The 24721-nt window shown below is 35.4% G+C and overlaps 1 protein-coding gene across 2 annotated transcripts; it reads left to right on the top strand.

The window, feature by feature from the left end:
- The first annotated feature begins 501 nt into the window (after positions 1–501).
- Positions 502–22653, top strand: LOC101900354 (synaptotagmin-4). 2 transcript variants are annotated; one of them, XM_059127964.1, is made up of 5 exons: positions 502–757; positions 11242–11380; positions 16300–17510; positions 17579–17653; positions 22119–22653. In XM_059127964.1, exons 2-5 carry the CDS (start codon positions 11332–11334, stop codon positions 22236–22238), a joined length of 1455 nt encoding a protein of 484 aa, XP_058983947.1. In that variant the 5' UTR covers positions 502–757; positions 11242–11331; the 3' UTR covers positions 22239–22653. The 2 variants fall into 2 exon arrangements, with proteins under 2 accessions (XP_058983947.1, XP_058983941.1); XM_059127958.1 differs by having other exon boundaries at positions 11116–11380.
- The last annotated feature ends 2068 nt before the right edge of the window (positions 22654–24721 follow it).

The raw sequence follows: 24721 nt of genomic DNA, 5'->3' as shown, positions 1-24721 counted from the left end.
TTTTTGAGAGAGACGTTTCGGGATACTTCTAGCAGGAAAAGTAAATAGACAGACCTATTATATATGGCTGTTTCCGAATTGATGTGAAATTGGACATTTATATTTTGGTGGCATCTGAATACCTCTTTTACATTTAATACTAAGGTCAAGTTATATATTTTTAAGAGGGGGAGATTATTAAAGACTGTTTTCTGAAACGTCTTGCTTTTACTCCCACTGTCAGTTGACAATTTTGACACTTCAATACAACTCACCACATAACTGTCAAAATATGTCTCATGGCAGAATCTTTCTCGAAGCGCAATAACTAAACAGGGTTGATAAAATGTGTATGTCATTGTTGACAACGTTGTAATTCGGTGTAACGGTAAAGTAAATGCAGCTTTACTAGGGGTGGGATAGCTAGTGCGCCTGTGCAGGAATAACGATTTACGGTGGTGGTTGTGGTGATTATAAGACGACTGGCACTGACACATACGCACCACTCATTCTAGCCATAAGCGAAAGTAACGGCAGAGACGAAACTATTGCGAGTTATTCACATTTAACGTAAAACAACGCAGCGGAGTGCTGAGCAAAAAAAAACAGATAAAGAGCATATACCCCAAAAAACAAGTGAAGATAATTGAAGAAAAAAGTATATACCGAGTGGAAAATCAAATTGGAAATCCAATTGGAATAAAATTTGAAAAAAAGAAAACTTTTCGAAAGTTTCAAACATTGGTGAATGATCCAAAAAAATGCAAATAAAATAATTGTAAGAATTTCAGATTTTTCTTCCAAAGGAAAGGATACATATTCTGATTAATGAAAAAATGCAAAAAACCCTTAGGCCAAGAAGACCTACGACACATATGTGCAAAATTGAAAACTTCAAGTGTCTCAAAGAATAATCGGGAATTATTTAAAAACAAAAAAAAAAAAAAAAACAGAAGTTAAAACAATAATTTGTATTATTGTGTTTTTCCCTGCAGACAAAAAAAATGTTTTTGTTTCAATGAACTTGAAAATGTGACATCCCAATGGAAAAAATCATTCGTTTTTTCCCCAATGCGAATACAAGAAAAATTTCAAGTTTTTTTCCTTCTTCTATTCGTCGTATTAATCATCGTTAGAAAACCCACGAAAATTTACACAAACTGACAAACACACACATACACACTCACATCAAGTGCCTCAAGTGGAGGGGGGTTGGGACACAACAACGGAAAACAACAAACCCAACCGAAGAATGATTCATACTTGACGCACACGAAGGCGACAGTACGACACATCAGTGGCAGTGGCGCCCAATATCGGCAGAAGGATACAATAATGTATACAAAATGTTGAATATTAGCAGTCCTTTGATTAATACAAAAAAGACCAAATAGTGAGAGTTGAAGGGGAGAGAAAGAGAGAGACAGAGGGAGGGAGAAGAACAAAGGGGAAGGCGTAAAAGAAGAAACCTTAAAAGAAGACTAACAATCAAACAAATGTTCTATACGTAGGTCCTTACGTCCCTACATTGTTGACTACAGTCTGGTGTTAAATAATTATTACAACATTTCAATTTTTGGATTTAATTTTTTCAAATTCAAGGATAACTAGGAGAAGAAGTTGAATTGTTTTTAATAATAAAACCAATTTATTTTATCAGAAACCTTGGATTTGACCCCAAGGGATTTAATTTCAAGGAAATTTGATTAAAATGACTACAGTCTGGTGTTAAAAATTTTACTTTTTATTAAATTTTTTCGATCTAATTTTTTTAAAATCAAGGATAACATGGAGAAGAATTTTCACATTTTTTAATAATAAAACCAATTTATTTTATCAGAAACCTTGGATTAGACCCCAAAAAAATATTTTTTTTATTCAACGAACAGAGGAGTATTGATAGTTGGATTCAATTAGTTTTTTTAATCTTTTTTGGAAATTGTTTGATGAGGATTAGTAATTTTTTCTTGGCCCCTAAGGTATACTCAAATTTAGTTAAAATAGGTGTGGTGGATGACGGTATTCAAAAAGGGGTAAAAGGGAGTATAAGTTTATACTAGTTCTTATGAAATGACTTTCTAACCACAAAACCTTATGTTGAGAGGGTAATTCAGGATTGTCGTACCTATTCATGAATAAATAATTTCAGTTCTTAGAGAATGAGTGGGAAATACAGACTCATTTGCGAATATTGAGAGCCATAGGAGGACATTTATAGTTCAAGTGTAAGGATGGATTGATACGGTTAGCTCCTTCTAATATCTGATATATTCACACAGGAAACGATGTAGGGGCTACATATAAAAAAAATTAGCTAAGGATTTTGTTCAAGGCCCCCGAATATCTGGTCTCCCAAATTTCAAAAAATATTAATAAACTACCCAATAATTTGTAACAATTGATAATTTAAGTTACTGTCAATACAAAATTTTTGCAAAAGAAAGAGATTCGTAAGAGGAGTTTAGATGATAAGTAAATGCGTCTAATAATAAGGTTGATTTTTCATTCAGGATTTTGAGATCTTTTGAAAATGCTGAAGTAATCTGGATTTCAAGTCCCACCAAAATAACTTCAAAATTTTGTAATAAAAATCTCATATTCGGCGAAGGCTATACCCGATATAATTCAAACTTGCCACATGAGTAAATTTCGAAAAGGTACAATATTGGTCCACTATTTTTGAAACATCTTTGCGATTTTCTTCATTAAATGTGAAAAAAGAATATATCATTGCACTTTTTCTGGTATCTCCCCCATACAATTTCAATCTTCTAACAATCAAACTTTACGTATCGAAATATTAAGATAAAACGAGTTGAGATGTAACAAGTAAAAAAGCTGATAAGTTCAGTCGGGCTGAACTTTTAATACCCTCTACCATTTGGAAGGAAAATTTTCAAAAAATTCCGAAAAATACCGATTAAATGATGAGATTTATACGGTGAATAATATCGTTATAATCATCAAAATACAAAAAAAAGGGAAGGGGGGGGGGGTGGGTAATATTGTATGGGGGCTACACAAAAACGTGAACCTACATACGTTTTTTTTGTCATAGGCTGTATTACGAACTTTAAACACGAAATTTGAAACAGTTCCAGTAAGTGATGTCGCTAAAATCATTAAAATATCGAATATCGGGAGATACCGTCATATAAGGGCTATACGGAGACGCGGAACTGCATATTTTTTGCCATAGGTGAAGTACATTTAAAGATCTTCCAATACGAAATTTGAAACGATTCCGGTCAATGTATGTTGTCAAAATGTCAAAATAATGTTGCTGAAATCATCAAAATACCGAATGAAAGGAGGTACCGTTATATGGGGGCTATACGAAGACCTGGACCTGCATACGAAATTATCTTTGGGCATCGGCTGCAGTATCCATTACAAACTTCGAATACGAAATTTGAAACCATTCCGGCGAATAATGTCGCTAAAATCATCAAAATGCCGAATATAAGGAGGTACCGTTATATGGGGGCTGTACGAAAAATGGGTCATTTACGAATTTATCTAGCTTACTGGCAAAATACATATATGTGCAAAATTTTAGCCTTCTATCTGAATCTGTTCGAAAGAGAGCGTGATTACAACAGACGGACGGACAGGGCCAGATCGTCTTAGATTTTTACGCTTATCCAGAATATAGGAGTTTCAAAGTATATATATATTCTTGATCAGCGTAAAATTCTAAGATGATTTAGCCCTGTCCGCCCGTCTGTTGTAATCACGCTAGAGTCAAAACAAATAAAGATAGAAAGCTACAAATTTGCACAGATCAATCTTTTGTCTGCAGGCAGGACTATATATATATCGGTAGCCCCGATATCATATAGCCCCCATATAACGGCATTTTGACGATTTTAGGTACAATATTAATGTTTGAAATTTCATATTTCTAAAAGGTATTCGTATAAAATTCGTCTTATCAATCACAGTTATGCTCGCACAAAACTTCTTGATTTCACTTCCTATTTCTACACTCTATGCAAATTTTACCGTTTATAACAATACTCTTAGCAAATCAGACCAAATTTTAAAAACTATACCTTTATCCGTTCACATAATTCCAATGGTACCATATTTAGTGCATTTTTGTACCTACCGTACACTTATTATTGGAATTTCTAAAATTTCTTTGGTTTGTCTGTCCTACATAACACAAAGATCCACATTCTAAATTTCAGATTTCCAACTCTGTCCCTTCCCCAAATACCAAGTTTAATACTATTTAGTAGTTTTCCTACATATTTCCAAAGCCAGCTTCATATCTCAACCTACAAAAAGTGACCCCAAAGCCAAAAATTACAAATCTCAACCCTGCAGACTAACAGTGACCCCATCAAAATCTACATTTCAAAATTCCAGCTCCATGCGTTTACTTAGACTCATAATGTTCCAAATTTTTATGAACCCTACTTCCCAGATTTTTTTTTGTGATACTAAATGCCGAGATTTTATCTCTATCCGTTTACATAACAGCAAATAGTACCAAATTGAGTATAATTATAGTTCGAATTTTTGAAAAACCTTTGGTAAATCTCTACTAAACCCTACCAGAGGCCTTTACATCAAATTTTAGAATTCTTGTTCTATCTATTTGACAAATACAACGGATTCAATTCTACTCCATTACTGTACAGTAATAGTTTCAATTTCCAAAAACCCAGCATTATCTCACCTCCACGCATCGAATAAATCAAACTTTCTTTTTATACCCTCCACCATAATAACTTTGTCATTCCGTTTGTAACTCCTCGAAATATTTATAAGACCCTATAAAGAATATATATATATATATATTGCATCAGCGAAAAATTCGAAGACGATCTAGCGATGTCCGTCTGTCTGTCTGTTCTAATCACATTATCTTTTGAACGAATTGAGATAGAAGGCTAAAATTTTGCATACATGCATAGTTTACCAGCATGCAGGTTAAGTTTGTAATGGACCATGTCGTCCACGTTTTCGTATAGCCCCTATATTCGGTATTTTCATGATTTTAGCGACAGTATTCACAGGAATTGTTTCAAAATTTGTATTTGTAGTTTGTAATAGATACTACGGCATAAGACAGAAAATGGGTCATGTAGGTCCACGTCTTCGTATAGCCCCCACGTAACAGTTCCCCCAATATTCGGTATTTTGATGATTTTAATGTCGCTAAAATCATCAAAATACCGAATATCGGGGGAACCGGAACTATTTTAAATTTAGTATTTAAAGTTCGTAATGAATACTACAGCCAATGACAGAAAATTGTATGTGGAGGTCCCCACGATTCGTATAGCCCCAACGATATACGGTATTTTGATGATTTTAGCGACATTATTTACCGGAATTATTTCAAATTTTTTTTTTTAAGTTCGCAATGGTTACTACGTCGTTGTATAGACCCTAATATACGGCTTTATTCGGTATTTTTAAGATTTTAACAGAATTTTTAATGGATATTAATTTTTTGAAAATTGCCAAATTTTTACCAAATGGTGAAGGGTATTCAAAGTTCGGCCCGACCGAACTTACAGCTTTTTTACCTGTTGGAATTTCAATTGCTTCATCCCGAGCTCATTTTTCAATATTTGCCGAATGCAATACTGCGATATGTTCAGTTCACAAGCCATTTGTAGGCCACTGTGACGGGTTTCGTTTCGATCAAGTCGCTTCCTTACTTTTTCTGCTGCTGATGTTGCTGTTTTCTTCCGTCCACTTCCTTGACGTCAGGCTACGCTACCAGTATCACGGTAACGAGCGATGGTACGAGACACAGACGATTTATTCACATTTAAATGTTGGAGTGCTCTAACGATAGCTACTTGTGGTTTTCCAGCCAAATATAAAGAAATCACACTATCACGCTTGAATTCCATCACGAATAACTTTTGTTTTCTGGAAAATTCTCACCAAAATGCTTTTGTACGCTTTAAAGAATATAATGAGCTGTCACTGGAACAATTTTAACAGCTGTCAGACGAGTGGCTTAGAAATGTCAGTTGTCTGAAGATGGTTACAGTTTTTTCAGCTCACCCCGTATACTTTGAAGTAGTGGAGGGTTTAATAACTTAACAGTAGACTAATATTCAATAATCTGTACGAATATTTGTATTAGTTATAACACACATACATGCATGGATATTACGAAGCACATACACGTTGCAATGTGTTAATGTTTCCCCGTACAAACTGATATTCTTAACTTAATAAACAATAAAACAAATGCACAAATGGGTTAATAATATCATTCAGCAATTTCTAAACTATTTCATTGAAATATTCTCCTGATAGCTCACAGGCAATTGACAACCCCAAAGAAGAGCTAATTAATCGATATTTCATTGGCTTTATCGCACATTCCAATCGTATCTCCATCGATTAAAAGAACAATCAATTGTTTATTGTTTGAGCTATTTTTTTTTTATCAAAAGAATTAATTAAGTCGGATATTGGAAATCGTTCACCAATCTCACTAGTTTATTGGTGCAGCCTCAAATGGCTGCTAACGGCGTTTAAATTTATTTCCTCCTATTTGTAAAAATTAATTTAATTTCATATATTAATGTTGCATTCTCATCGTTATCCATATTGAGTTAATAAATGAGTTTGTTTGAATTAATTATGAATGTCATAAATGCCGAAGGATACCGCCCAAAATTAACCTTTTCGATATATTATTGGGTAATTAGACAAACATTTTGGGAATCCAGTTAATAGCATAATATAGGATCGTCCGAAAAATAAAACAAGTTAAAAAGTATAAAACGGTTTTGCGACAGATCTATACCCTCAGTCAATGTTCGGTTATTCAAATATATTTTACCTATCATTATTAAAATATACCCATATTATACATTTCATATCGGACCTAAATAAATATGATACAAATATTGCGACGTGCCAGGTTTGGACTATATTGACCACTTTCTTCCCTTTTTATGAGATATGGATAATTTTAAATAGTTGTAAAATGTGCGTGGGATACCAGATATAATCGACCAAAGTATTCCATTTTCGCACTACATCTAATACAGATAAAATATTAAAATGGGCAAAATTACAAGAAAATCGAACATTCATATCCAATTTTATGCGAAATTAAAAATTCCGATAAATTCCATATTAATATCAGATTTCTAGTTGAGAGAAATATTTGGATATAGCAAGTTGTAAGAAATCGCTGATATGTTTCGCAAGTTATAACAAATAAAGGTATTAAAAATTGTGACCCATTGTGGGTGAGATACCACAAGGGGTTCGCAGGTATATATCATCATCATAACAGATCTTGTGTTAGCAAAAATATTTGTGTGTGTAAATTTTGAAGAGAGCAGGATGCGTATTTCGCCATCTTTAAGCATTTTGTTTTTCAAACCCTATGTGGGGGAGGTACTAGAAGAAATGGTCAGATCTTGTGTTAACGGAAATGTTGAGATGTGCCCAGTCTGAATGGAATCCGATGTTTATTTCGCGTTTTATGAGCCTCGTGGATATTTAAAATGTTAACCCTTTTTGGGTAGGTACCAGAAAGAGTTGACCGATATATCCCATCTTCACAGCAGATCTTGTGTTAGTGGAAGTAATTGGATGAGTGAGATATGAAAAGAATCGGATGTTTTTTTCGGATTTTATGATCGTTTTGGTTATTCAAAATATTGATCCATTGTGAGGCAGGTACCAGAAGAAATGGTGCGGTCTCTATCATCTTTATAACAGATCTTGTGTTGATGGAAATATTGAGATGTGCTAAGTCCGAATGAAATCGGATATTAATTCCCCGTTTTATGAGCTTAATGGGTATTTAAGCCTTTGTGAGGGAGGTACCAGAAGGAGTGGACCGATATATCCCATCTCAACAACAAATCTTGTGTTAGTAGAAATAATGGTATGTGTTAAATATAAAGAGAACCTGATGCTTATTTCGGATTTTATAAACGTTTTGGTTATTCAAAACTTTGAGCCTTGGTGGGGGAAATATTCAGATGTGCCAAGTCTAATTGAACTTAATGGATATTTAAACTTTCGAGCTTTTGTGGGGGAGGTACCAGAAGGAGTGGACCGATATATTTCATCTTAACACCAGAACTTGGGTTAATAAAAATATTGGAATGTGTGAAATCTGAAGACAATCGGACTCTTACATCACATTCAATGAGAGTTGTAATTATTCAAAATTTTGACCCTTTGTGGGGGAGGTACTTGATGGAGTGGACCGATAATGCCCATTTTCGTACCTGAATTAACACTGCCAAAAATACAAGAATTTGCAAAGTTGGAGCTAAGTAAGATTATTGCTTCTCTTTCTGTGCAGAAAATTTTTTTTGAAACTTTCGACCGTTTTGTGGGGGAAGGAATGAGTGGACCGGAAGGAGTCGACCGATATATTTCATCTTCACAACAAATTTTGGCTTATTAAAATATATTGTGATGTGATGTGTAATTTGAAGACAATCGGACTCTTACATCACATTTTATAAAAGTTATAATTATTGAAAATTTTGAGCCGTTGCGTAGGAGGTACTTGATGGAGTGAACCGATGTTCATTTTCGCACCTGATCTAGCACTGATGCAAATATTAGGATTTGCAAAGTTGAAGCAAAATCGGATCAACCTTTTTCGTTCTGCGCAGAAAAATATTTTTTTGAAAATTTTGACCTTTTGTGGAGGGTGGGGGGGGGTCGGTGGTTCTTGATGAGGTGAACCGATATTGCCCATCTCTGAACTCTAATTTGATAATAATATTATAATGTGCCGCATTTGGAACAAATATTAAAATCCCTTCGAGAGTTATCGTGTGTACCAGCCAGACGGACGAATGCAAGTACACCGCTAAATCGACTCCAAATGTCCTGAAACGGATTTGGTACAAAGAGATCTAGGGTCTGAAACCGTTATTTCGATGAGGTACGTTTTGGTCGTATCAGCCATATGGCTGAGGGTATAAAAAGCAGCAAAGTTCGACCGAGAGGGACTTTTAATGCCCTCCACTATTTTGAAGGAACTTGAAAAATTCCAAAAAAAAAAAAAAAAAATCCGTAGAAAAATACATCTAAGATGAAACCTTTTATATGGGGGCTATACAAAGACGTGGTCTTCTTTATAGCTAAGTTTTTGTCATAGGCTGTAGTACCGATTCCGGACTTCAAATACGTAGTTTGAAACAATTTCGTTGAATAATACCGCTTAAATCATCAAAACGCCGAATATAGGCAGGTAGCGTTACATGGCGGCTATACGAAGATGTGGACCTGCACAGACAATTTTTTATCATAGGCTGTAGTATCCATTACGAACTTCAAATACCAAATTTGAAACAATTCCGGTGAATAATGTCGCTAAAATCACGGAAATACCAAATATCAGGGGGTTCAGTTATATGGCTGCTATACTAAAACGTGGACCTATATAGACAGTTCTCTTCCTGAGGGTAAAGTACTCAGAGGGACTCCTTTTGTAGGTTTTCCGATTATTTAATTGAGAAATTTGGCTACAATCATCAAAATACCGAAAATCGGGAGGAACCGTAATATGGGGGATATACGATATCGTGTACCTATATAAACAATACTCTTCCAGTGGGTAGTACTCAAGTACTCAGAAGAACCTCCTTTTGTGGATTTTCAGACAATTTCATTGAAAAATTTGGCTACAATCATCAAAATACCGAATGTCGTGGGTATTGTTGTATGGGGACTATACGATGCCGTGGACCTATATAGACAATTGCCCTGTAGGGGGTAAAGTACTCAGAAGGAACCCGTTGTGTGGATTTCAAGACAATTCTATTAAAAATATCACTAAAATCATAAAAAAGCCGAATATCGGGAGGTACTGTTATATGGGGGATATACGATATCGTGGACTTATAGACGTTACTCTTCCAGGGGGTATAGTACTCAGAAGGAACGGCTTGTGTGGGTTTTTATAATATTCCATTAAAGATAATTCCATTGAAAAATGTTGTTAAAATCATCAAAATACCGAATGTCGTGGGTACTGTTGTGTGGAGACTATACGATGTCGTGGACCAATATAAACAATTCTCTTTCAGTGGGTGAAGTAGTCACGAAGAACTCCTTGTGTAGAATATTAGAAATATCATTGAAAAATGTGGCTAAAATCATCAAAATCAAGTCTTGACCTGCCTACAGACAAAAGACATTTCTGTGAAAGAATGATCAAGAATGTATATACTTTGTTGGGTCTAAAATTATTTTGATGAGTTACAAACGGAGTGACGAACTTAATATACCCTCCATACTATGTGTGGTTAAGGGTATACAAATTTACAAATTGAATTTCAAATCCAATGCTCTGCATCATAGTCCAGAGAACTGGTTTTGAAATTCGGTTTGTAATTTTTTTTATACCCCGCACTATATTAAGTATGGTGGTTCGAAATTCAGCCAATAGGTATTTCACTACGTAACACTTACGTTGTGTACGTACCACGGAAAATAACCCCAGCAGGAAACCAACATAACCCCGCCAATGACGTAGTTTGCCAAAAAGTTTTTTTCACATTGTCACACTCATTGTCCATTACACTGTAACACACAACTGGGTAATCAAAGTTATGCCCAGCTAGCTACCAGCTCTACCTTGTAACAAACAAACAAAAACAAATGATAAATTTCAAATGGGGGGAGGAAAAAAACAAAAACAAACAACGAAACAATGCAAGACAATACACGAAACGAAACGTGATTAAACGAAATACAACGAAATGTTGAAATCCTTTCAAAGTCATTTGTGAATGTGTGTCGGTCGTGTGGTGTGGTGTAAAAGTGTTTTTGTGTCGTTTCGAACCCTCCTTCGCCACCAACAAACACAACAACAACTACAAATTCCCAATAACGGTATTTTGCCAGGGGAAGTGAGTCAAGTGTATATGTGTGTTAAGAGTGAAAATGTGAAAGAGACAACAAGAGCATACATTGTTTGAAAGCTCTCTCACTGCCACAAGTGGAAAGGAGATAAACCTTAGCATACTTTTAGGCATTCGTAAATACAATGTCTGTGAAAATGAAGTGAAGTAAAGAATGATGATAAAGTGCGGCGAAGTTGCTGCTTTTGTGGCCAATTTTGATGCTGTTATTTTCATTGTCTTCTTCTTCTTCTCCTGTTTCCATTAGATAAAAGCTTTTCACGCAACGGTTACGGCTACGACGACGACGATAAGTTTGTTTGGCGAATAGAAGGAGAAACTTCGATTTTTTTTTTGCTAACGAAAAAAATATAATAAACAATATTTATTGCAGTTTTAAAAATAAACTAAATAAACGCTACAAAAAGATAACAAAAGGTTTAATAAAAAAAAAACAACAACATAAGGAATACAATCTAAAAAAATGGGTGACGAATACTCAAATAATCCCGATATAAGCGCTATGACAACAAGTAAGTACCTCTGAAGAATTTGGTAAAATAACAAATTTTTAAAATTAGTTTTTATTTTTTTATAATTTTTTAAAATAATTTTTATTGTTTTATGTTTTTCTAACTCAAAAGTTAATCAAAAACGAAAATGAAAAATCTTGCAATGTATACATGTATTTTTTCTTCCATCATATGGTTACTGTTGTTGTTTGCAAAATTTTCCTTTTTAGCCGTATTCAGATAATGAAGGGGGATGAGGTTTTATTTTAGCTGTTTTCGTTTCGATGGGTGGCGGTGGGGGATGCGATTCTTACCAGCTCTGTTTTCCATGGCTGCTGGGGGTGGTTGTTTTGATTTTTTGTGATGTTGTGTGCTTCTTGTTCTCTGTCGCCGTACCTTTTGACACCAATTCCGAACATATTAACACAATTTTTTTGCTGTTTACATAAATGTATGTTCATAATTTATGTTTCTTTAAATAATGCAATAATAATAATATTTTTCGTGTCAAATCAAAAAGCTATATGGGTATATAATGAATCATCGACAACAACAACAAAATACCTGTGTATACTGCTAATTTTATTTTTATGCATACCTTCAGTTATTTTTAGAAACATTTTTAGCCAAACAAGATAATGCCCCCTTTCCATTCTTTGATGAATTTCTCAGTTTCTTACAACAAACCGGGGGTTCAGGTGGTCATATGGCTGAAGTTTGGTGTTACGAGAGTTGACATGGATATTTCAGATGCAGTTAATTATTTTTATATAACTGTTACGAATAATGTTTTTAAGAGAGCTCTAAAGAAAAGTTTATTGTTAAAAAAATTTTCTTATATCTATTTTGAGGCTAGAAATAAAAAATAATACTTTGTGACAGTGATTTTGAAATGACAGCTAAAAAATAATACACGAATATACATTTGAAAGTTAGAATCTCAAAGTAATATAAGTAGATCCAAATCTATTGGAAGATATAGTCAAGATCCTGGCCGGCCGTCCTTTCAATGCCCTCCAGCTTAGGGTAAAGGAAACATTTTTATATAAAGTATCTGAATTCAAGCGTGATTCACTTTAAACTTCCTATACCAGTAAGACAGTTTGCATAATGCAGTTATATTTATTAAAAACCCATAAAGTACCAAAACGGGAACCTATATAGGCAATTTTATACTTCGAGGATTGCCATCTATCAAATCTTCTAAAATACCAAATTTGAAACAATTATGTGGGTAAATGTGAACAGGATTATCAAAATACCGAATATCGGTGGGTATAGTCATATGTGCGCTATAATAACGTGGAGCTCTATATATTTTATATTATGCCACCAGGCTAGAACCCATTATAAACAAGAAATACCAATTTTTAGAAAAATCCGTGGAAAAATGTGGCAAAAATCATCAAAGTTTCGAATATCGGGAGGTAGGGGTTATACCAAAACATGGACCTATACATACAAAGTTTCGCCACCGAAGCTAGAACCCATTATGACCTACAAAGGCCTATTTTTAGACAAATCTGTAAAAAATGTGACAAAATTCATCAAAATACTGAATATCGAAAGGTACCGTTGTATGGGGTCTATAACAAAACGTGTACCTATACCTTCAATGTTTTGCCACACGAGCAAGAACCTATTATACCCTACAAATACGAATTTTTAGACATATCCGTGAAAAATGTGACAAAAATCGAAATACCGAATAAAGAGAAGTACCGTTATATGGGGACTATACCGTGGACCTATACATACAATTTTTCGTCACACGAGCTAGAACCTATTATAAGCTACAAATATCAACTTCTAGACATCTCCGTGGAAAAATGCGGGAAAATCATCAAAATATCGAATATCGGGAGGTACCGTTATACGGAGGCTATACGAAAACGTGGACCTGTACATGCAATGTTCTGCCTGTAAAACTAGAACCCATTATGACCTACATATACCAATTTTTAGACAAGCCCGTGGAAAAAATGTGGCGAAAATCATCAAAATACCGAATTTCTGGGGGTACCTTTATATGGCAGCTATTCCAAAACGTTGACCGATATATCTCCTTTTCAATACCGACCATCCTAGACACAATAAAAATTGTTCTGTTAAATTTTGAAGCTCTGCGTCAAATAATGTGGGCTGTATCGTGATTTCAACAGACGGACATAGTTGAATTGACACAGAATTGGAGTGAGATCCCCAAAAATGGAGATTAACTCTGGGAAACCTATCGCTTTGAAATTTTGCTCAGATATTTGTAGCTCTTAGTATTTTTGATATTAAAAATGGGACATATCGGTCCACGTTTAGGTAAGGACCCGTATAGCGTTACTTCCTCATTTTCGTTATTTTGAATGTTTTGACCACAATTTTAAACCTATCATCTGAAAATTAACGTTTAGAGTTCTGAGTAGATTTAATCTCTCCATGCTAAAACTTTTCAAGATTGCTCTGGTATTTGGTATAGGCCCCACATTACTTTTCACCTAAATGTTGGTTTTTGGAAGGTTTCCGCAATAATTTCAAAACCAATAATGAGTAACTTGTCATTTTAAGTTCTAAACTGACAGAAGATAAATCAACTATTATGTATTGATTATATATAACTGCACTTCCAAATTTTAGATATTTTGAGTATCTCTCCCTGCAACATTTTGTGAAAAATGACATTCCATATTAAAATACAAAATTAAAATCTTAGGACTTTCTTGATATTATTTTTTAACTTCATATAAGTTATCTCAAATTTAAGGAATTTGTAATCAACTGTGGTGAGTTGATTGTCTGTATGACTCTCATTTGACGTAAAGCTTAAAAATTAACACAAATTGGGTCAAACGTACCTCCCAATATTCGATAGTTTTCCACGAAATTATTCCAAACTTGTCATTAAGAGTATTAACGTCCTGTACCTCCAATGGTAGAATATTTTCTATATAGGTCTACATTCTACTATAGCCTCATATAAACATACCTTGAGATATTAGTTTTTTTTGCGATTTGAGCCGCAGCTTTTAAACGGATTTGTCTAAATTTTCGTGAATGTAGTTTGTAAAGGGCTATAAATATTATGTTCGCCTAGAATTGTTTAAATTTGTTGTTAAAGATTCGTAATAGATAACAATTCTTGTGGTAGAACACTGTGAATATAGATTCCCGTTTTGTTTTTGCGCCTCCTATGACGATATAGTACCGTAGTCGTCCCTATAATGATATATGAATTTTTTTGTATACCCTACACCATTCTATGGAGGGTATATTAGTTTTGTCATTCCGATTTTTATTCCTCGAAATACTTATTATAGATTCTACAAAGTATATATATCCTGGATCAGCGTAAAATGTTAAGTCGATTTAGTGATGTCCCTCTGTTTGTGTGTCTGCCTGTCCATATGTTTCTCTATTCTAATCACACTATCTTTCGAACGAATTGAGATAGAAGGCTAATATTTTGCACACATGTGTATTTTGCCAGTATAGTCCCATATAACGACTAAAAATTGCGTATGCAGGTGCTCGCCTTAGTATGGGCCCCGTACAGGGTGAGATAAAAAACTGCAACAAAGTCAAACGCAATTTTTATTTTTTTTTAATTTTTTAAAGCAAAAACTGTCGGAAATAGCATCTAATTTTAGAATAAGTTTAGATTTGTTCGAATTGGTCACCTTTGGCACGAATTATGGCCTTCAAACGGCCAATGAAACCGTCACTCGCTGTCCGAATGTTGCTCTGCAGTATTTTGGCCCATTCCCGGCGAAGCGCTTACTTTGGTATTTTTTAGTGCCAACCTTGCTTTCCAAAATACTCCAGACACAATAGTCCAACGGATTGTTATCCGGAGATTTTGGTAGCTATTGTGCGCTGGAAATGAAGCTAGGAACCTCATTTTGTAACCATTCTTGTGTGGCGCTTGCTGAGTGCGATGGTGCTGAGTCCTGTTGGAATGTCCAAGGTCTGGAGCCAAAATGTTTGCGTGCCCAAGGCTTTAATATACCCTCCAGAATATTTTCGCGATAATGGTCGGACAATTATTTTGATGCCACGGTCGATTAATACGAGCGGAGAGCGACCATCGGCTGTTATGGCGGCCCACACTTCACCATGGCCGGCGCATGAGTTCTTGTAGCCAACCGAAGGTGCACATTTTCACCTGACCTCTTTGGCACTGATTGCTGGACAACGAATGTTTTCTCATCGGAGAAAACCAAATTCGGCAGTCCACCACTTTCGGCCAAGCGAAGCATCTCTTTAGCTATTTTGAGTCTATTTCTGTTCTTTCTGTTGCGGTGTAAGATATTGCACTTTTTGGAATTTCAATGGCTTCACCCCGAGCTCATTTTTCAATATTTTCCGAATGGAATATTGCAATATGTTCATCTCACGAGCCATTTTTCGACCACTGCTACGCGGGTTTCGATCGCTTCTTTAATTTTGGCAGCATTTCTGCTGATGTTGCTGTTTTCTTCCACTTCCTTGACGTCGGGCTACGCTACCAATATCACGGTAACGAGCGATGGTACGTGGCACAAACGATTTATTCACATTTAAATGCTGGAGTGCTCTAATCATAGCCACTTGTGGTTTTCCAGCCAAAGACATAATACCCTTATCACTATGCGGTGTAGAATATACAAAGTGTTACCTCCATGGAAAACCTCCTGCTATTTCATCTCTCAGTAACAGTTATTCGAATGGTTATCTTTGAAGGATAATTTAATTCTCTTAGAAAAAATCCTGCCAATAGGAGCCATGTGAGAAGAGTTTTACACGAGGTTCAAATTATTTTATTTTTTGTTGGAGATATCCCCATTTCTTTTATATCTGTCGGACGTTTTTGCATTTTTTTATGTTTCCAGTTTTCTTTTACTTGTTTTTCATTTAATAACTTATATTCATTTCATTCATTAAATGTTACTTTTTATCTTATCTATTTGCAGTACTTCCCGCTATATTGGGCCTTGTGTCGGCCGGTGCCCTTTGGGCGGTGGCCTGCATATGTGCCCGCCAAATGAGAGCCCGTAATCGCAAACAGAATCAACACGATGCCACATTTCCCTTTCAACCGACACGACGTCCGACAGCTGTTCGTTCGCCTAGTGGCCAGCCACCACACTATCTGAAGAAGTCACCATCGCCAACGGGTACCAAGCAATTAGGTATCCTACAACCAATGCCCGATCAGAATGCCTCATCGCCAATCTCGCCACAGACTGTCAAGTATATGGAAGAAGATGAGATAAAACCCAAACAGGTCAAGTATAACGGAGGGAGTGAGAAACATTCCCCTGTGGAGGCCAAGAGTCCCAGTGGTAGTGGTGGTGCCAACAATGGTGTCGTTGCTGGACGATCCAGTCAGATGAGCGGTGCCATGCAAGAGTCGATGATTAGCAATGCCAGCACTGATCTGCATTTGGAACAGTACGGCAAATTGGGTTCTATATTTTTCAAGCTACGTTATTTGGCCGAACGGAATGCCCTAATGGTGTCGATCATCCGTTGCCGTGGTTTACCCTCGAAGAGTAGTGGCGGCAATTCGAACAATCCCTCGACTGGCAACAATGGCAGTGATATCCCAGCCGGTATGAATGGACGCACCCAGGCTGCCACTGATCCCTATGTCAAATTGCAGCTGTTGCCCGACAAACAGCACAAGGTTAAGACCCGTGTTGTGCGCAACACCCGTAACCCGGTCTACGATGAGGATTTCACTTTCTATGGCTTGAACATCAATGATTTGCAGAATATGTCATTGCATTTTGTCATCCTGAGCTTTGATCGTTATTCGCGTGATGATGTCATTGGCGAGGTGGTCTGTCCATTGTCGAGCATTGAAATCGGTGATATTTCCAAGGAGGCTTTGTCGATCAGCAAGGAAATTCAACCACGTAGTTTGAAGATACGGGCCCAGGGTCGTGGCGAACTTTTGATTTCGTTGTGTTGGCAACCAGCTGCCGGACGTTTGACAGTGGTGCTGTTGAAGGCCCGCAATCTACCACGCATGGATGTGACCGGTTTGGCTGATCCCTATGTCAAAATCTATTTGTTGTACAATGGCCAGCGCATCGCCAAGAAGAAGACACATGTCAAGAAACGCACACTGAGTCCTGTTTTCAATGAGAGTTTTGCTTTCGATATTCCCGCAGCTGAGGTGGGTGATTTATTGACCTTGTGATGTGGGCAGAGGAGGAGATTTTATGGTGTATTTTTCTATTTCAGGGAACTGGAGCGACTTTGGAAGGAGTGTCACTTGAATTGATGCTGTTAGACTGGGATCGTGTTACCAAAAATGAGGTAAATATGGGAGTTTTAGGGTTTAACTGGAGAATGCCGATGATAGGTATTCATTCACCAAGGATTTCGGAAATTCTCACCATTTGGCATCTCATCCGATATTGTTTTTGTAGAAGATATGGGTAAATGGACGCGAAAATGGTACTAAATTGAACCCAATTTGACATTGAGTCAACGGATATGGCTTGAACTCCGAAATTTGGGGTTTGGGGCATTGTCAGTGTCTAGGTTTGAGATTTGGGGGTGGTTTTGGAAATACGTACGCGAAAAGTACGAAAGGTACTAAATGGTGCTAAATTTGGTATTTTGGGGAAGGAATAGAGTTAGAAATTAAAAGAATTTTTTGGGTTGATACATGAAGGTGAATTTCCAAGTACGTACTAAAAAGTACGAGAAGTACTAAATTATAATAAATTTCGTATTTGGGGAGGGGAAAGAGTTGGAAATTTGGAATTTGAAATGGGGGTATTTGATGGTGTGTAAGATAGACGAATGAGACGACGAGGTTGATTGAAACAATAAGTGTACCAAAAGTACTAAAATGCACTAAATTATGTACGGATGGAGGTAAAATCTTTAAATTTGGTACGGGAATCAAGTTTTGGGAAGTAGGGTTGATAAAAGGAGGCTGTTTTCGAAATGAGTACTAAGTGTAAGAACGGTACTAACTGTACTAAATATGGTACAATTTGGTTTTGGGCGATCCAGATCGAAAATTTTAAAATTGTGTATGGGAATCAAAGTTGGGAAGTATGCTTATTACAAAGAGGTGGTTTTGGAAATGCATAACTAGGTGTGCCAATAGTACCAAATTGTACTAAATTGGTACAATATGGTATTGGGTAAAGGGGTAAATATGGAATGTTGACATTTAGCATAAAACTCATCAAAGAGTAATTGTACACGGCTGAGATATAGAGGTCGTTCGGGAAAAGGGTACGATAAGTGTACTAAATTTGGTATTTGGGGAAGGAATGGAGTTGGAAATCATATAACAATTTTTATATTGATCATTTTTTGAGCGGTAGGTTGATATATGGCGGTGAATTTGGGAATACGTACTAAAAAGGAGGAAAAGTACTAAATTATATTAATTTTGTATGGGGGTGGGATAGAGTTGGAAATCTGAAATTTGGAATGACGGCTTTTGATGTTGTGTAGATAGGGCAACTTAAGAGTGTCTAAAAGTAAGAACTATAAGTGATCTAAAAAGAAAGAATTGTACTAAAAGGTACTAAATTTGGTAAAAAATGGTTTTGGGTGAACGGCAGAACTAGAATTTTGAAATATTGGTATTGGGGTAACTGGAGGAGTGTAACATAAATGTACCAACAATTATTTAGGAATTCGGACTTTAAAAGTGGCAAATGTACTAAAAGTTACCAATTTCGTACCATGATGTTTTCTTTCCGAGTAGAACTAAAAATTTATAAAAGTATAAAGGAATCCAAGTTGGAAAGAATGCCCGACATAAGGAGAATGTTTTGGAAATGTGTAATAAAGTGTACCATGTGTAAGTCGAGATAAGGAGGTGGGTTTGGAAATTATATACAGTGTACGAAAAATACTAAATAATACTAAGTTGCGAATATAGTGTAGGAAGAGAGGTGGAATTTTGAATTAGGAGCACTGTGTGTAGAAATAGATTTGGTAATTCGTACCATATAGGGGGAGATTTTTGGAAATTCGTACTTCAGGGATAAGGGATAACATTATTATTAGGCTTTGGAAGAGTTAGATCTTTTTATTTTTTCGAACTTTAACGGTACAAAAAGTACAGAAAGGTTAAACATTGATGTTGTGCAACATTTGGAATTGAGGAGACAAAACGCCTGGGTTTTTGGAGATTCATAGTTCAAGGGAACCACAAGAAATTAAAGCACATAAGAAATGGTACTACATTACTTAAAGGGTACGAAAGGCACTAAAAGTTACAAAATAGTCATAGGAAAAAAATATCGTCCAAAAGGGCATGATAAATACAAAAATGTACGAAATGGCGCCACATCGTTGTAAAATGACTAGAAAAGGCTAGGATTTGTAAATTTTGTATGAGCTTCACTCTTGGTGTAGAAAGTTGAGATAAGTCGGATTTTTTTTTCGTTCTTCAAAGGTACTAAAGGTAGTTGTTGAGTGATTAGAAAGTTTAAAATTTACATGGGGGTCAAAGGTACGAAACGGTGCAGCATTACTTCAAAGATACGAAGTGTACAAAAAGATTCGTAGTTCAGTGGAATAAAAAGTACTTAAAGGTACGAAACGGTACAGCATTACTTCAAAGGTACGAAGTGTACAAAAAGATTCACAGTTTAGTGGAATAAAAAGTACTTAAAGGTACGAAATGGTAACATATTACTTCAAGGGTATGGAAGCTACCATAATTTACAACATCGTCACTGAACGATTGGAAAAGAATAATAGCCAAAAGGCTATGATAAATATCAAAACATACGGAATGGTACCAAATCGTTATGAAGTCACCAGCAAAAACTGAGATTTTGAAATTTTGTATGATTTTCAGTCTTGGTGTAGAAAGTTGAGATAAGTCGTGATTTTTTCGTAAATTCATACTTCAAAAGCTACAACGTGGTTGTTGAGCGATTAGAAAGTTTAACATTTTTCATGAGGGTCACTTTATGTGAAATGGGGTACTGTCGAATTTAAGGCTACTACATGTACCAAAAAGTACGAAATGGTACAGAATTTTTATCGAACGATCATTAAAAGCTAGGATTTTGAAATTTTGTATGAGGCTCGCTCTTGGATGAGAAAAGGCGGAGTTTCGAAAATTCGTCCTTCGTCATAAATCAATAAAAACCTTTTCGTTGTGAAAAGCTTAACAAAGATGTGAACACAAAATTGATTGGAAAATTTTTAAAACATGCATGAATGATGGACATGGGCTGCTGAATGAGTGAGCTCTGCTGTATAGGTGTTTTTAATTGTTTTATACAAATCAAAGGAGGATATTTTTGCAAATCAAAAAAATGTAAATTTGAAAAAAGTTCTATTCCATGAATACAGAAATTTAAAGGTTAAAAAAAGCAGCGATAGAAAATTGTTCAGCATTATTATTGAGCATTAAATAGGGGCCTATAGATGTGAATTAAAAAAAGGTAAATGAGAAAGAAAAAAAGAGTATGTAATTTTCAAAAAAAAATATAGATAGATAAAAATAAATAAAAAATAATAAAATAAAATCCGTTAAAAATTCTGTTAAAATCTTAAAAATACCGAATATAGGATGTCGACTTTATATTGGGGTCTATACGAATGCATAGACAACTTTTGTCATAGGCCATTACAATATTCAAATACAAAACTTGAAAAAATAATGTAGCTAAAATCATCAAAATACGGAATATAGGGAGGGGACTATACGAAGACCTGCACCAGCATGGAAAATTTCATGTCACAGGCTGTAGTACCTACTTGGAACTTCAAATACGAAATTTCTAAAACTTCTGGTGAATATTGTACCTTAAATCGTCAAAATACCGAGTATAGGGAGCCCGTATGAAGACCTGGACCTGCATAAATAATTTTCTGTCATAGACTGTAGTTCCCATTACGAACTCTAAATACGAAACTTGGAACAACTCCGGTGAATAATGTCCCTGAATTCATCAAAATAACGAATATCGGGGCTATGCAAAGACCTGGACCTGCATAGACAATTTTCTGTCACAGGCTGTAATTCCCATTACGAACTCTAAATACGAAATTTGAAACAATTCAGGAAAATAATGCCCCTAAAATAATCAAAATAACGAATATAGGGAGGTTCAGTTATATGGGGAACATACGATATCGTGGGCCTATGTAGACAATAATCTTCCAGGGGGTAAAGTGCTTAGAAAGAACTTCTTGTATGGAATTTTAGACAAAATGTTGCTAAAATCATTAAAATGCCGAATATCGGGGGTACCGTTATGTGGGGGATATTCGATATCGTGGACACATATTGATAATACTCTTCCAGTGCGTAAAGTACTAAGAAGGAACTCCTTTTGTGAATTTTCAGACAATTTCATTGAAAAATATAGCTAAAATCATCAATCTAGCGAAGTTATATGAGGGCTATACCATATCGACAGATATAACCCATCTTCAAACTTTACATGCCTGCAGACAAAAGACTGATCTGTGCAAAATGTTAGCTTCCATCTTATATTCGTTTTGACTCTAGCGTAATTACAATAGATGGACAGACAGACTGATTAAGAATTGGGTCAAAAATTATTTTTTCGATGAGTTACAAACGGAATGACGAACTTAATATACCCTCCATACTATAATTTATCCGGGTGTTTTTCGAAATTCAAAAATTTAAAAATAAGTTGGAAAAGGTGATTATGGCCATAAAAATTATAAATTTTGAAAACCGTCTGACAAACGTTGGAAATGTTCGAAATTCAAGCTAAAGCGGTATTTCAAATTAATGTGTTTTCCCTTCTCCTTCTAGGTTATTGGACGACTTGAATTGGGTGGACCCAATTCGAATGGTACAGCCTTAAATCACTGGAATGAAGTGTGCAACTCACCACGAAGACAAATTGCCGAATGGCACAAATTAAATGAGTAAATGCAGGTGGATGGCCAGCTAAAAAGGCTCTCTCGAAAGCCCACAATCTTTGCAGAATTTCAAAACTGAGACACATACACACACAAATTAATAGGCAAAAAAAACCAAAACCAAAAACAAACAAATGCTAGACAAAGATATATACTTATATATAAGTAAAATATTATATACATAAATTTAAGCAAAACAAAAAACAGAAACAACAACAAGCGAACGAACATAACAAAACATTACGATCATAGTCAGAATCGAGAAAGGAAGTAATTTTTAAGAGGTTGCTAGAAAAAGAAATCAAGAGATTTTGAAAAAAAAAAAAACACTCAAAACGGAAGAAGAGAGAAAGAAAGAACAATAGCTATAACAAGAATATTAACACCACAGAGACACAAAAGAAGCAAAACAAAAAAAAAAAAAAGAAAATACGAAATACAGCACAGGACATATGCTTATATCCTGTATAATATTAATATTGTATGTAAAAATAAATAAAAAAAATATTGAAAAGTTATAAATAACAAAGCGAAGAGTTAAGGAGAAAAACCACAAGGATATATATGTATGAAAATAAACAAGAACAACAACAACAAATATATATCATGATATTATGACAACAGAAAGTATATATACTTATATATTTATGAAGATAAAAACACACACAAACACATTGACACAAAATGCTATAGGATTATACATAAGTCTTATATCTACTGAAAAAAAAAACAAAGAGTTTTAAGTTCTTTCGATATTTTATTATAAGTTCGAATAAAATTTGAGAAAAAATATGTGTAAATGGTTTAAATACAATTTAGCTTGCCAAGATTCTAAAATCGATTCAAGTATTTTGATCAAAAAACAAGTAAAAAAGCTGTAAGTTCGGCCGGGCCGAACTTTTAATACCCTCCGCCATTTGGTACAAATTTGGCAATTTCCAAAAAAAAATTAATAAAATCCGTTAAGAATTCTGTTAAAACCTTAAAAATACCTAATGCTTATACGACGACGTGGACCTGCATAGGCAACTTTTTTCATAAGTTATTACAATATTTACATGCGAAACTTGAAGAAAAATCTGTTTATAATGTAGCTAAAATCATCAAAATTCCGAATATGGGGGGTACCGTTATATGGGGGCTATACGTAGACGTGGACCTGCACAGACAATTTTCTAGCATGGGCTGAAATATCCATTACGAACTTCACATGCGAAATTTGAAACAATCCCGGTAAATAGTGTCGCTAAAATCATCAAAATGCCGAATATTGGGGGGTACGGTATATGGGGGCTATATAAAGACGTGGACCTACATGGCCCATTTTCTGTTTTATGCTGCAGTATCTATTACGAACTTCAAATACCAAATTTGGAACAATTCCGCTAAATAATGTCGCTAAAATCATCAAAATACCGAATATCAGGGGGTACCGTTATATGGGGGCTACACGAAGACGTAGACCTGCACAGATAATTTTCTGTCTTACGCTGTAGTATCCCTTAAGAACTTCAAATGCCAAATTTGAAACAATTCCGGTGAATAATGTCGCTAAAATCATCAAAATACCGAATATCGGGAGGTACCGTTATATGGGGGCTATATGATAACTTGGACCTACATGGCCCATTTACGAACTTAACCTGCCTACTGGCAAAATATACATGTTTGCAAAATTTTAGCCTTCTATCTCAATTTGTTCGAAAGATAGCGTGATTACAACAGACAGACAGACGGACGGACAGACAGACAGACAGACGGACAGACAGACAGACAGACACACAGACAGACAGACGGACATGGCTAAATCGTCTTAGAATTTTACGCTGATCAAGAATATATATACTTTGTTGGGTCTGACATGAGTATTTCGAGGAGTTACAAACGGAATGACAAAATTAATATACCCTCCATAGTATGGTGGAGGGTATAAAAAGAAAAAAAATGAACATTTCTCTATTTAGAGAAATTCTTCGTCAGATTAGACATGCTCCTCCGACCGCCTATTGACATCAGGATAATGCTAAAAAGAACTTAAATAGATCATTGAAAATTTACGATTCATGGCCAAATAGAAGCAATATAATTGATTTTAATATTATTCCTTTAAAGAGGTATTGTTCAGAGAACGATAACCCTTGGTGAACTGACTTGGCTTCCATTTTTCCCAGGATCTGAGCCAATTTTTATTTATCCATGGACTTCCTTACTTTCTTATACACCTCAAATGCCCCCTTTATCAATATAAAGAGCGGTTTCAAAGTTTGCCAAAGGGCAATGTGCTCTTCGGCCCGATACTATTATCAATTGAAAAGTGTAAGGACAAGTGACCTCCCTTCGCTGGGATACACACTCGGGGGTAGGATTCGTCACAGAAAATTTATGTTGAAGTGACTGAGAGCGAAACAGGTAGTTTGTTTGTTTACAAATTCGGTGGGTACCGCTTTATTATATCCGATTTCACGGGCTACAAATTTAAATATTTTTCTGTTA

Source organism: Musca domestica, unplaced genomic scaffold, assembly GCF_030504385.1.
Source record: "Musca domestica strain aabys unplaced genomic scaffold, Musca_domestica.polishedcontigs.V.1.1 102, whole genome shotgun sequence".
Taxonomy (NCBI): domain Eukaryota; kingdom Metazoa; phylum Arthropoda; class Insecta; order Diptera; family Muscidae; genus Musca; species Musca domestica.
This window is presented reverse-complemented; position numbering and strand designations above follow the sequence as displayed.

Bases quoted from the DNA above. Each gene is read 5' to 3' on its own strand.
- LOC101900354 (XM_059127964.1), top strand. From the start codon at position 11,332: ATGGGTGACGAATACTCAAATAATCCCGATATAAGCGCTATGACAACA. The intron at 11,381-16,299 runs GTAAGTACCTCT...ATCTATTTGCAG, and splicing joins TATAAGCGCTATGACAACAA to TACTTCCCGCTATATTGGGC. The intron at 17,511-17,578 runs GTGGGTGATTTA...TTTCTATTTCAG, and splicing joins TCGATATTCCCGCAGCTGAG to GGAACTGGAGCGACTTTGGA.